This window comes from Lampetra fluviatilis, chromosome 4 (assembly GCF_964198595.1).
Source record: "Lampetra fluviatilis chromosome 4, kcLamFluv1.1, whole genome shotgun sequence".
In the NCBI taxonomy this organism is placed as follows: domain Eukaryota; kingdom Metazoa; phylum Chordata; class Hyperoartia; order Petromyzontiformes; family Petromyzontidae; genus Lampetra; species Lampetra fluviatilis.
Window position 1 is genome coordinate 28,906,905 of NC_136278.1, and position 15,025 is coordinate 28,921,929.

The window sequence follows — 15,025 nt, forward strand, 5'->3', positions numbered from 1 at the left end:
CACAAAGCTCTGCCTCCCGCCCCCCCAAAACCATATTTCCATTTTGAAAATAAAACATGCTTCAAATCGCTTGAAACTATTGTCATTGTCGCGCGTATTTAATGTGGCGCTGCACTGTGACGTTGTAGGAGTGTTGTTATAACGATTAGTGTTGTTATAACAATTCAATATTTATTTAAAGTTGCGCATTTTGATGCGACGTCACATTTCTCAAACCCCCCTCCCTCGTCACACATCGTCACAAATGTCTGACCCCCTCCCCCCCAGGTGCGTGACGTCATTTATGGACGGCCCCTAACCTATGGGCACAGGTACATGTCTGAAACATAAGACCAGTCTATACGGGCCCTTCAAGCTGGTAACCCTGTATACCTATGTAAATTCACGTGCGCTGCTCGGTCAACATTTATATGCAACAGACGAAGATCCCCCCCCCCCCGTATAGTCTGAACAGACTGTTGGGGCAAGTGCTGTTTACCAAGCACCTATGAAGGCCGGCACGGCACACGAGGGGGTGGTGTGGCCATCACCACGCCCAGGTACTCATTTGAGGCTGAGTCGACCTAGGGGAGGCCCAGGACCGCTTAAGATTTTCGTCACTGGGTGCTGGCCGTGAGCGGGAATCGAACCCGGGTCGTCAGGTTCGTAGCGCAGCCGCGCTACCGCTCACCACATATACACAGACACACGCACACACCGACATTTGCGCATCATCAATGTCTAGCATAGCCTGTGATCAAATCACCCGTAATGTGTCCGATTTCGTCAGATGTCGCAAGTGAAAAAGGTTTTAGCCTGAATAGTGTTTAAACAAACAAAAAAAATCACCGTTGCTTAAATGAGCACAGGCCCAAAATCCCCAATGATGCCAAGCGACCAGCAACAAACAGCACCGCTCAAGATGTAATAGATAATAATTTTTTTTCTATTTTTGCCAGTTAAGGCCCACTGAGCTATAGAGCTATTTTCCAAAAGTTGATGTGGCCACCAATAATAGCTCAACAAAGTGGCTTATCACGAGGACACATATATAGCAGCCAAACACCCTGAACGCATGTTGATTCTAAATGTGGAGGGGTAAACACGGAGGACCCGGAGAAACATCCACGCGACCACGGGGAGAAAGACACGCAAACTACAAAAAAGACAGGCGTCAGGGTCGGGATCGAACCCACGTCCTCCTGCAAACCAGACGAGGCAGTTAATATCTCACCTCGTGGTAGTTAATTTTGTCCCCTGGGAGCCTTGGGGGGAGTGAGTGGTGCGTGTGAAGACTCGCTACGAACCCGGCACCACAGAGTTCGGTTCACAGCCTCAAATGAGTAGCTGGTGCGGTGTGTAAACATCGTCGCCACTCGTGTGCCGTGCCGGCCTTCACGGGGGTGCTGCTCGCTTACGGCGCTTGCCCCAACAGGCTATTACGGGGGATATTTGTCTGTTTTTTGTGAGACAGAGAGGGTGGGGATGAGGAGACATGATCTGTTCAGATACACATCGCCAGTGATTTTAGCTGCAGCCGGCAATCAAACTCAGATCGCCTGTACCCGCAGTCGTTTGTTTACGATGGACGGGTGGACTTTGGATGGCGTGCAATCACCACGATTCCTCGCTTCGCTTTGTCCACACAAGCAACTGCTGCAGGGCAGTCTGGTACTCCCTCAATATGGCTTCTCGCCTCGCAGATGGCAGTGAGGCGGTGAACTCCGAGCTCTTTCACACGAAACGTTTATACCCGAGCTCCCGGGGTCGGATTTATGCCCGGTCTGATTCTGATTCTGGAATGTGGCCTTGTCAACAACAACAACAACAACCTCCTCCACCATCCTACATTAAGAAAGGGGAATGTGTTTATCAACACGTTGGTGTATTTACGGTCATCTTCGCAAGCAGCAGCGGCTTTTGGCTCAGCCATCGGACAAAGGCGGCGGTCACCGCATCGCGCGCTGTCAAATGCGCTTCTGCGGCCGTCTGGAACGCTCTTCCTCCCGATATTAGGAAACCACTGGAGTTGTGCGCTTTTAAATCATTTAGATTGAAAACGAATTTCTTTAGAACCGCTGTTTGTGTTTAGTTTGTTGTCCTTCCCCACGCACCTCCGATTAGCACGGTTGGCTACGTACGGTGCGAAAGAAGTTCGGCACACATACATACGTGCACTTCCAATCCCTTGCACTTGTTTAGTTAGTTCGCGAGCTATACACAGAACGCCGGCAACACTTATCTCGAGAAATCAACAAAAATACGCGATCAATCATCGCTGCGTCTGCACCTGCACGCGCGTGCGCATGACAGCCAGTAGGACATGCCCAGTAGCGAGCGTGTACAAGGAGATCTTGTACTGGGGGGGGGAGGGGTGTTGCATCATGCGCCAGTCACGTATATCGAGACCCCTTATCTGCTCGTGTTCGACGGACGCTGCCTATCTTGTCTGAAATCAATGTCTAAGCCGACGGGGGGAGATAATAAAAAGACGAATTTTTAAATACACGTCAGTGCCAACGGACAGGACCCTACACGCGCCAGCGTATTCATACGACTTGTTGCCCAATATAAACGTGATGTTGGCAATTGACGACTCATCAACATGTAGACGCGCGCGTGAAAGATTCCACTGATGTGCGTGTGTGTGCGCGCGCGTGTGATTCATTGCCGGTGCCCCGATGTTATCATCCGTCACGAAGGCGCTCACAGCAGCGCGATTGTGCTCAAGTTTGTCTGTCCCCCCGGATTCCTTCTGCGACTCTCACTCGCAAACCTTTGAAAGCCACGACGACACGGGGTTGGTGGAAAGACGGCGCCCGGAGAGCCCCAATGATTATAGCCTACGTGTTGTGTCATATATATTTATTGGGATATTTCATTTCGCGGTATCCATCGATGAATCACAAAACAACAGTGCCGTAGAGCGTTAATACAACCAAGAACGATGTACAGCCCTCTATATATCCACTGCTGGATGATGGCCATCTGGTCATGGGGTTGTTTGTTTTATCACAGTCACAGTAGCATTTGTATTTCAAAAATGGTCTCTCTCCTCCCCTGCTCAAACAACTTTCGTGGCGCGGGAACAAAAATCAACGCAGGCGACCTTGAACCAGCGGTGGAAATTCCTCGTTTTCATGGCAGGGGGGGGGGAAGTGTCTGCAACGATGAAGATTGTAGGTCATGATACGCGTGGTTTGTGCGGTTTTCGACTGCGGTTAAGACCCTAATTATCATCTAAGACTAAATCACATTGGATGCCCTGAACCATATCATATCTCAGAAGCTAAGCAAGCATGTGTCTGGTTAGTTATTTGGATGACAGCTGGCCTGGTGCTCACCAATGTTGAAGACTTGAGGTTGGCCAAATGCTGGCAGTAAAGCAATGGCTTTTTAAATCAATCCGTGCGGAGCTTTGAGTGTTTTTTTCTCTCTCCTGGCACTCCAGTTTCATCCCATATGCCGAACATCCCACTTGCAGGACCTTCCTTAAAGATAGTCTGGAGTCTCAGTGAGGCTTTCCTGGGTAAATGCAGGTCATACCTTGCTGATCTCGTTAAGGAGCATCAACGATCACTCCAGTCCTCCTCGCAGCGGTTCTTGGCTGGCCATCGAACAAAGATGGTCACCGCATCGAGCGGTGACCATCTTTGTACGATTTTCGGAAGCCACTGGAGCTATGCACTTCAAAATCTGGATTTATAACTAATTTATTAAGAACTGCTTTTTGTGTTTGAGTTTGTTGTCCATCCCGCGCGCCTCCGACTAGCACGATTGGCTACGTACGGTGCGAAAGAAGTTCAACATACATTATTACTGCTATTATAACTCACGGTACGGACTGGTAAAGCGACTTCAACCACATGGCACAAGTCCCCAACTGCATCAGTCAGGACAGAGTCAAGGAATGGAGAGCGACTGCCGACTTTGCGGTCAACCGTGCGGGAATATGCGTAGAATGCGCCGTGTTCTCTCTGCGTCGTACAAAAGACAAAGATCCCCCTTTTTGTAGATGAACAGAGATTTGTTTGGGTCGTGTGGCACAGAACCTTGACCAGCCCACGTTGTCTCTCCAGCGCTGATGTCTACACATTGCACCAGGCACTCGCTTAAAGGCTGAGTCGACTTACAAGAGGCACAGGACAGGTTGGGATATTCTCCAGCCGTGGCGCGAACTGCGCTACCCGCAACGCTGCTACTCACACAAAGACAAAGACCCCCCGTATAGCCTTAGCAGACTTTAGGGGCAAGTGCTGTTAGCGAGCACCTATAAAGGCCGCAACGGTACACGAGTGGGTGGGTGGCCAGCACCACGCCCGGTCGCCTTTGTCTCCCTCCTGGCGATATTTACACACCGCACCAGGTACTCATTGGAGGCTGATTCAACCTAGGGGAGGCCCAGGACCGGTTCAGATAATAATCACTGGTGTTGGTGGCCGTGAACGGGAATCTAACTCGGACAGCCGGGTTCGTAACGTAGTGCGCTAACCATTACGCCACACACGCCCAGGTACGTACACGCTGGAGCTCTGCCGAGTATAGTACTAACTAGTCACACATTTCACAAGCCGTACGCCACGTTTTGCCCTGCGGCAGTTTATAGTTTTATGGCTATTAAACGTACAGCGCACGTGCGGGCATCACCAGCAATCATTTATAAGGGACAATCGTTGATCTAAAGATGAGATATTTCGTGCACATTTACAATCATTTGGCAGTTTATCTCGATGCTAAGTTGTATTTTTTTTTACAAAGAGTGCTACGTGTTACGTTTGCGTCCAAATTGTTCAAAAAACCTTCACGTCTATAATGGCTATATATATTCAAGTACCTGTACAGCGACAACCCTGTCAATTATTTTAATCCATTTGTACATGCATTCAGAGTTCATAACCCTAATCGCGTACTTCCGTCATCGATAATTATCAACGCTGCGGTGCCTTTTGTCAGCATGGCCAGCAGGAATACATGTATACGAAAGGCGAAGAACAAGAGGAGAGAGGGAAATTAATCAGTGCGCTTGCATTTTTGTTTGTGACCTGAAATAAATACAAAACAGGCGCCCATGCGGGTCGTTGGGGTTATTTGACCCCACACCGAAGGCGGGTGGGAGGCAAAGGTCGCAACCGGGTACCCGACACCCGTACCCTACCCGATACCCGGCTACCCGTACCCGGCCGGGTACGGGTACGGGTAGCCGTTTGCGACCCTGGTGCAGCCGAGTACGGGTACGGGTAAGGAATCAAAACCCGTTTGCGACCTCTGCCCCACACCGAAGGCGGTGGGAGGTTGGCGGGGAAGGCATAGACGTGGAAGCATAGAACTGCAGTACAACAACGGACTCTGCTGTGATGCCCGTAGCTGATCGCGTACGTAACCCAGCAGCCGCATGTCACACGCCTCGCTGTGCAAAGAAAGCGTTGCGCATCCGAAGCGCTGTCCGGATGACTGGCTCCGAGCCCTGCTTGGCTGGGCAGAGAGATGGTGGTGGCATTCCGGGCGATTCGATCGCACAAACACGCTTTTAGGGTATTTGGCTGCTGTACATTTTCACGCGATAAGCCACTTCGCTGAGCTTTCATTTGTGGCAAGGTCGCTTCTGAAAAATGACGAATAGCTCAGTGGTCTTTACCTGGTAAAAAAAAGGTTTCAGTTTATCTATTTTTTTGATGATTTGCTTACCTTTCCTATACTTTGCGATTCTATCGTTTTTTTTTAATTTGTTTTTGTAACTTTTTGACCCGCCCCTACTGGACATCCGCGAGCTTTGTAGCTCAACTGGTTCCTCCGGCATAAATAAAGATTCTGATTATGAGAATAGTATACCGTGTAGAGAAAGGCACTCCACTGTTCCTCCTTCTCATCCAATGGAATGCTACAGAAACACAGCGTACACGTAGGAGGTCTCGTTGAAAAAAAAATCAAAGTAAATCAAAGGGAAAACTATAAAAGTGTCGACGACAATGCCGAAGCAGTGCTTATTGTCGTCCAGTAGAGACACGGGATATTACTCATTAGAAAAATATAAGTCAATCAGAGGCAGACTTTACGTGACTTGCATAAGAAATTCTCTTTCGTGATGACAATCTTGATGATGAATTCGTACGGGAGAATGGCGACATTTCGCTGGACAGATGTTAAGCCCTTTGATATCCAGCCAAGAGTTTATTCTTGATGAAGCGCGAAGCAGTCCAAAGACGTCCAGCGGCATCCACTCGTTCACTCGTTCCCCTCCTACACCTGCACCACCGCTTTATCGTCATCATCATCATCATTGTCGTCGACGACGTCATAATCAGCCGTGCTCAATCCACTCCTGGATGAAGACCTCTCCAAGCCCGACGCCATCCTCAGCAATACCCATGATGCAACAACGATCCACCCCGCACACGAGCTCATTCCATCGCTCCATCTTCTCCCCTTGGTCGTCCTTTCCGACGCGTTCCGTTCCAATCCTTGGCTGCCACTTCCGTCTTTATTTTCGCCCACTCGGCCATCAGCCGCCCTACCAGTGGCACGCCCTTCTCAAAAAACCCACTACATTTGTTTTAACTCTCTATAAACAGTCAACATTTACGCCTTTAATAAACTCTCGTACGTTCTACTAATCTCGTCTCTACGCCTCGCCGCGTCTCAAATCTCGCAGCGTAAATTCCCGAGATGGCAACGAGGAGCAAATTGGACCGGGCGAACGCACACGCAGCTCAGAAGTGGCAGAAGTGCCCATTGGGGTAGAGGTACTCGCTGGCCGAGTGCGAGTGCGCGAACGGCTCCACGGGCTTGTAGGGAGACGGCTCCTTCCCGTACTGAGCCTCGTACCGGCCCGGCCCGGTGGTACCGACGCCGCCAGGCACCGCCGCCGCAGCCGCAGCCGCGTAGGGTGCTGGGTATCCGTGCAGGAAGGGCGCCGGTTGCTCCTTGGAGAACATGAACTCGGGGTACACCTTGGGGTAGTAGTCGGCGCACGGGTGCTGCACGTTGAACACGCCGTCGCCGTAGGGCAGGTGCGCGTGGTACGCCACCTTGGTGGTCGTCGTGATCACGGCCTGCACGGACGCCGGCGAGCCGGGAGGCCCCGCGGAGCCGACGATCCGGCACGGGACGACGCCGCCGCCGCCACCGCCGCCACCCAGGGTGGCGGCGTGTCCCGAATTCTCTCCGGCCGCAGCCTCGTCCTGGGAGCCGTGGTGAGCCCCGTGGTCAAGGTATGGGAATCCCGCTCGTTCCTTCCCAGCGCCCCTGCTGTGTTCGGCCGGGTTGTAGGGCAGCGCGCAGCCCTTGTCGTGCAGGGAGTAGTCGCCGCCGGGAGGGGTCCGCATCGGGCCCGGGTAGGAGGAGGGCTGCCGGTAGATGGGGAGGCCCGGGAGGCTGTAGACGGCCCCCAGCGCGGCGCTCGCGGGCAGCTCGTGGGCTCGCTCGTCCTTGCGCTCGAGCTGGGAGGCGTGCGGCTCCAGCTTGAAGGGGAGCTCCGGGGCGCAGGTGGAGCCCAAGCTCGCGAGGGAGTCCTTGTCGTCCTGTTAGAGGGGGCGCCACGGGTGAGTGGGGCAGGGAGTTAAGTGATGGGTGGGGCAGGGAGTGAGAAGGCAGCAGGGGGTGAGTGGGGGCAGGGAGTGAAAGGGTGAGTGGGGCAGGGAGTGAAAGGGTGAGTGGGGCAGGGAGTGAAAGGGTGAGTGGGGCAGGGAGTTAAATGATGGGTGGGGCAGGAAAGTGACAAGGCACCGAGGGTGAGTGGGGCAGGGAGTGAAAGGCGGAGTGGGTGAGTTTGCGAATTAAAGTCGCGAGCGCCTTGACGAGTGAGTGAGCGAGCGAGTCAATCGCTGGGTGAGTGCAGGGCCGGATTAAGGCACGGGGCTTTAGGGGCCGCAGAGATGAAGTGAAAAGTGATTTAAATTGTGAATGCTGAATTTTATTTATTGTTAGCCTTGTATTTTTTTCATTTTCTCTAACTTTGTTTTCCTTTTGAAAATATCACTGGAGGGGGGGGGGCCTTCCAGTACCTGTCGCCCAGGGGGGCCTACACAATCTCAACCCGGCCCTGGGTGAGTGAGGAGTGAGTGAGGAGGAGGAGTCGAGGCCGTCGGCCCCCTCTCTCACCTCCGCCGTGCGTTTCTTGCGCACGGGCCCCCCCTCCACGTGCTGACCCTGCCTCTTGGCCGTGCTGCGACGAGAGTCCGCCTCGCTCTTGCTCTCGGGCCGCGCGTGGTCGTGCAAGCCCTTGGCCTGCAACGCACGCACGAGAGGGGGGGCGGGGGGCTCGTTTGTGGACGCCTCTGGTGGCCCCCAGCTTTCTCCGGAAGCCAGACGAGCAGTGGATCGTGTGTGTGTATGTGTGCGTATGTGTGTGCGTATGATTGTGGGGAGCGGTAGTGTAGCGGTTAGCGCGCTGCGCTATGAACCCGGCGACACGGGTTCGATTCCCGCTCACGGCCAACACCAGCGACGATTATCTGAACCGGTCCTAGAAACGACTAAGTACCTGTTGCGGTGTATAAACATCGCCACTGGGGAGACAAAGGCGGTCGGGGGCGTGGTGCTGGCCACCAACCCCCTCGTGTACCGTTCCGGCCTTCATAGGTGCTCGCTAACAGCACTTGCCCCTACAGTCTGTTAAGGCTATGTGGGGGATCTTTGTCTTTGTTACGTATGATTGTATGTGTGTGTATGTTAAGCTACCTTTCGCACCATACGTAGCCAACCGTGCTAATCGGAGGTGCAGGTGGAAGGTCAACAAACCGAGCACAGAAAGCAGTTCTAAAGAAATACAGTTTTCAATCATGGAGTAGGGAAGTGTTGCTAATCCAGCAAGGGCTCTAAGTTGTAATTTAAATTGTGTTTGGTGATTTGTGTTATTTGCAATTCATAATTGAGGGATGCAAAGTATTTGTAATCATTGTGCAAGTGTGGATTAAATAAATATCTATATATATATAAACATGACGTCCATGCGGCGGAGGCTGCGGGTAGTTCTCTTGCCTGGAAGAAGATCATCTGGTCCTCCTGTCGCCAGAAGTTGGTGACCGGGTATCCACTGTGACCCCGGCACGCGACCAACTCCAGTCCCGCTCCGCAGTTGGGGCACGCCTTGCCTGCGCACAGAGACCGACGATTCCTCTTAAAGCCTCTCTCCAGACTGTAGGGGCCTATGAAGGCAACACAGACACACACATTGCACAGCCTCTGCCCCCATTGCCGCTGCCTCTCATCAGCTGAACCCGCTGCTCGTTGGCTGAGACCGCTTCGGGCAGAACCTTGCGGCGGCAAGGTGACAATGCGATGGGTCGAACGTCTCCCCAACAGCAGAGCAGGATTGAGCCGAGACTATGCATGCACGCACGAGAGGGGGGGGGTGCTGGACTGTGAGCAGAATCTACCATTGTGCTGTAGTTCTATGCTCCTGCTGCCTTCACCAACCGGCAACTGACCGGCATGGTGAAGTATGGACAAATCATCTTCGTATTGGACAAACCTGGACCCAGCTGGGTAAGTGTAATAAAGAGCTCTCGGTGTTTTTTTTTTTATACAAACACAATGCCGCATTTTCTACATTGCTGCGTTATAACGTGCGCAATTCGATGCATTTAATGCTGCCAGGGCCTCCGTCATTTAAAGGGAGGGCTCTCGTCAATAGCGTCCGTTAAACAAACATCAATAAGCGACCCAGACTCTTGTCAATGACACGGATGCAAAAAACACAAATGTCCCACAATACGTGACCAACAAAGCCGAGAAACTAAACGGATGTGGAAATGTATATGGGGTATGGAATGGAGGTTCATTTATCTACTCGCCTTTTGCCCAGCCAAAACGGGTGTATTGCAGTAAATCTGAAACTTGCAAGCGAAAAGCAGACCGCGAAGTGATATTCATTGCATCAATTCGTGTGCAATTTGTAAGGCCGCGGTGACACAGACCTATTTCATTTAAAGGTTATAATCCCTTGTTCATCATGACGTCCTTTTTACTTTGATGCCTCAACAGCGTTACGGAGATCGCGTGACGTGAGGGTTCTGCCTTTGTAGTGAGGGTTGTGAGTTGACGCCGAGGAGGGGGGAGGAGGCGCCTCGCCCCCCTCATGTGGAGTGACGTCAGCCGCTAATTATTATGAATGAGGGGGGGGTGTCCATTTGGAGGACGTCACCTGTTCATGATTATTAATGAGGGGGGCTGTTTGATGTAGAGTGTCATCACCTGCTCATGATTATTAATGAGGAATGAGGGGGGGGGGGTCTCATGTGGAGTGACGTCAGCCACTCATGATTATTAATTAGGGGGGGGGGTCCATGTGGAGGACGTCACGTGTTCATGATTATTAATTAGGGGGGCTGGTCGACGTGGAGTGACGTCACGCGCGGGAGACACAGACATTCTTGGCTCATTATAGTAGTATATACCTGTGTTTTTTGTTTGTTTGGGGGTGGTGGTGGGGGGAGGTTATACAATTTCAATCGAGTAAATTCACCAGCATGAGCCAGCCGTACGCACCTGCACGGCAATAGTCAGCGGGAAGTGGACGCCAATGCCTCGCCACACGTGACTCTCCAGCGGCGTAGTGACGACATTGTCAGCTCAGGTGGGTGCGGCAATCGGTCAGATGGGGCCCCAATATTTGAATTGTCTCGCACGGTCGCACCCAGGCTATTCTATATCGAGGTTCCTCTTGCCTAATCACATCACCGTTACGCTCACGGTCACGAACATTTTAACGCTGTAGGCGCGGTGCGTTTTAAATACGGTAGCGAGATGTTTACAACCTCGCCTGGTATACAGGAGGTCGTGAGTTCGATCCCGACCCCGACGCCTGCTGTATATTTGGAGTTTGCGTGTCTCTCTTTTTGTTATTTTTAATTTATGTTTTATTTTTTCTCTCTCTCTCCCCGTAGTCGCGTGGATGTTTCTCCAGGTACTCCGGGGTTCCCCTCAGTATTTAGAAACACGCGTTTAGAGTATTCGGCTGTCACTTTGTTGAGCTATCATTTGTGGCCAGTTCGCTTGTGAAAAAGAGCTATATAGCTCAATGGGCCTTACCTGGTAAAATATTTCAGAAAAATTTGTTTAGTTTTAGTATGCAGTGCCATTTGTATGTTTAATACAATATCTCTTTGGAGAAATACATTTTGAAAAAAAGTAGCGGGAGAAACGTCTGAGCCATGGGCAGAGTTTGGGGGGGGGACACGGGGGGCGGGCAATGCCCCCACAAATTGAACACCTTAATTAACTTATTAAAATAATACTTTACAATTAAGAACACATACAAATAAATGACATCTAATCGCGATTCCTAACGTGAGGGACAAAGCGGACCCATGCCCGCACCACCAAAAAAAAAAATCTAGAATTCAAACTCCGTCTATGAGTCTGAGCCCACGCCGTGCTTGCTGGCTGGCTGCCTTGTTCACAAACGCGTCCGCCGTCGCAAAGCGCCACCCACCTTGCTGCTTCTGGCGCGCCTTCTCGCAGATGGCCGGCCGCTGGTAGAGCTTGCGGCCGTCGGGCAGAGTGCAGGAGCGGCCGCACAGCACCACCCCGAGGCAGGACTTCTTGAGGATGGCGCAGTTGTGGTTGTTGGTGTTGCGCATGGCCCAACCGCTCTGATGCTTCTGCGCGCTGCGCTCCGTCGCGCTGTACACGAGGCGGGCGTATCCGTCAGGCCACTCCTGGAATGAGTCCAGCACCTCCACCTGTGTGGGTGGGGGTTGGAGGTCAGCGTGGTGGTCGGAGCCGCTGCGCTACGAACCCGGCGACCACGAGTTCGATTCCTGCTCACGGCCAACAACACCCAGTGACGATCATCATGCAGCCAGCTATGGCTGCAGAGTTTGGTAATACATGTTGTTTACGTCGTTTATTGTGAAACTTCGGTCACAGTTCCTATGATCACTGTTTCATTGCTTTTACAGCTTTATTTAGGTGATTTTTGAAAAGTTTTTCGGTTTGGCCATGTTTGTTTGTTGTAGTACAGAGTTAGACTGATGGCCTTAATCTAAGTTGTCTTGTGGTTGTTGTTGTTGTTTGACTTGCATCCCACTGGGATTTTTGCACACAGTGTTGGTGTACGGTGCTTTTCTGCAATATTTTGCTGTCTTTTCTTGGATGTTCTGTTTGCACATAGTCACTTTAAGATGTTTTCTTGTTCATGTTTTTGTTTTTTTGTTTGTTGCAGTTGCACCCGATTCAAGAGCCGAATGGTTCACAGGGCTATACCTAATAAATGAAACTTGAAACTTGAACCGGTCCTGGGCCTCGCAAACAGAATAAAGATGTATACGCCCCTCATATGTTACACCTTTGACCAAATCGATCTTGTAAATCAATATTGTACGATCTCCTTTAGCCTGGGTACTGCTTGGATGGGTGACCACCATGCATTGCTGGGCTATTGTTGTGGGCAGCAGAGGGCAATCCAGAAAAAAAATATTCATTGCTCATCGGTGCTTCCCTGATCCCACGTCCATGCTGCCCAGCTCCACAAATCCGCAGTGACCGGCGTGGTGAAGTATGCTCAAAATTAGTTCCACGGACCAGCCCGGCGCGTGGAGGCATTCATCTAACAGTAGGTTAGCAAAAAAGAGGGCTCCCTCTCTCTCTACATGTACGTATGTAATCAGAGGATTCAATTCTGCACGGCAATATCGCCTGCTCCGTGCGTGTAGGTCGTCAATCCAAGCAGCTATGGCGACTCATCACCTGCTCAGAGTTCCGTGATCTGACGATGTCTGGCGCATTCCGAGCGACAGGCGCAATGTACGATAGTGTACATACGATACTGCACACGGATAAAGCAAGATCAATCGATTATCATAAATCGATACCGCAATCCCCGGATTTTAAGACGCAATTATTGCCCATGAGCACAAGTTGGATGTGCGTCTTATAATCCGGGTTGTGTGCGTTCGTGTAACCAGTTTTGTATAAATTTCGATTTAAAGCTTTCGTGACTGCAGGGATTCATATTATTGGTTCTTTCGGTAAAGTTACGTAGAAGGGAAATAATAAAATTAGTAAAAATCAAACATAATAAAATAAAATTCTCACGACGTTTCGGCCACAACGCAAGCAGCCGTCCTCAGGTGAAGAAACAGAGCTGTCGGAAAGACAGCGCTCCAATGAACACTGCTAAGCTTGGCAGCATATTTTACGCTACGTGGGAGGAGGAGAGCCCCTTGACAAAGGAGTTTACATATCAACAGAGGAATTTCGCATATTGATGACAAATGCAGATATGGGATTAGGAGTGACAGTTTTGTATACACATTTTATTTTACACCCGGGCACACGTTTTTGGGATGCATCTTACTTTCTGGAACAAACCTCTAATCCGGACAATACGGTAATTACATACATACATGTATATATTTGTTTGAACGTTGCAACAATAACAATTATTGCATATTACCCGCTCTGCATTGGCTCCGAGCCTTATCCAGACACCGCGCGCTCATTACACGCCGCGTATTTGAAGACGTCATTCAAAGTGCATGTTAATCTCGTTTGTGTAGCGCTACCTGGGGCAGTTTGGAGTCATTGATGTCCCACTGCGCTTGATTTCTCGGATGACTCGAGGAAGCGCCGGTCATTTCTGACATTTTCATTTTATTATCATTAAAAGCAGCCTGCGGGTCAGACAGGTATGAGAAGCACAGAGATTTACGACGTATTATTGGTTCTTTCGGTAAAGTCATGTAGATAGAAAACTAAAATAATAGAAAAATAGAAAATAATAAAAGCAAAAATAAAAATAGTAAAATATATGTTTTTTCAAATTCCTACGTAACGCGCGCTGCATATCTCTCAGCGTTCCCTCGCTTTGTACGGTAGATGCGTTACAAAATAAAAAGGGGGGGGGAGCACACACACAGTACACACACACAGTACACACACAGTGCACACACAGTACACACACACAGTTCACACACAGTACACACACATAAAGTACACACAGTACACACACACAGTACACACACGCACACAGTACACACACAGTACACACACAGTACACACACAGTACACACACAGTACACACAGTACACACACACAGTGCACACACAACGCTGTCCAACGTCCGATCGCGTAGCCGCACACGAGTGAATTCAAACCCGCACGGTGTAGCGAATTTTGGGTGGAAAGAGGGTAGCCGCATGTACGCGAAATCGCACGAACCGAACCGGCGACCAGGCGAGGCAAAGCAGCTGTATTTGTTACAGCCCTTAGTCGATCTATTTGAAGGATGAATGCCTCCACAGGTCGGGTTGGTCACGGGGTTATTTGACCATGCTTCACAGCCACGCTGATGGGTGGGTGCGGGTTCGTGAAAGGGCGGCGTGGTGCCCTCGAACCAAAGCCGTATAAATATACTCAAAATGCCCCCCCCCCCCAAATATATTGCTATAAAATAGATTTATGTTTATATGATTGTGGTTATGGTTTGTACTTTATGAATCCCTAATCTCTGCCATTACATACAATGAAACAAGAAAAGGTAAAACATAAAATAGAGCAATGTAATACAATACACTATTAGACATTATTGTGAAAAAAAGTCCATCCCATGTTGTGTTCGTGAATTTTTTAATCATTTAGGCAGAAAATAGCAGGAAATTCGTATTCAAATTTAGATTTTTTTTCTGGGGGGGGGGGGGCGGACCCCCCAGACCCCCTGGAAGATTTGGTCCTCCCCAATGTTGACTCCCTGGCTACGGCCTTGACTCGAACCCGTTCAGGTATCATTCGGCCACTGACATTGCTTGTGAGTCTGAATCAGCAGGTGGATCGGGGTTCGCTGCGCAGTGCGCTAACAACTGAGCCACAACTCCACTCCCACTCTCCGTGCGGAGTTGTGATACCCATCGTGTCGGACTGAGCGACTGATGTACATTTTGAAAGATGTTCTGGAAGGAATAGAAAGTTGAAATTTGGCACGTATATAATCGAGTCTTTGATAATTATTAGATCAATGTTAAAATAAAAATGTTAGGTTTTCGTCATCCCGAAAACTGCGGTTGGGGGTGGAGTTACGTTTTTTTACTTTTCAGATCTTTTCAACCTA

At 50.3% G+C, this 15,025-nt stretch overlaps 1 protein-coding gene across 1 annotated transcript; it reads right to left on the bottom strand.

Moving 5' to 3' along the window:
* Positions 1-6,686: 6,686 nt before the first annotated feature.
* LOC144931331 (chorion-specific transcription factor GCMb-like) lies at positions 6,687-13,556 on the bottom strand. Its single transcript, XM_078855133.1, has 5 exons — positions 13,482-13,556; positions 11,411-11,660; positions 8,956-9,068; positions 8,077-8,202; positions 6,687-7,496 (listed from the first exon to the last, which is right to left on the bottom strand). Exons 1-5 carry the CDS (start codon positions 13,554-13,556, stop codon positions 6,687-6,689), a joined length of 1,374 nt encoding a protein of 457 aa, XP_078711259.1.
* Positions 13,557-15,025: the final 1,469 nt, after the last annotated feature.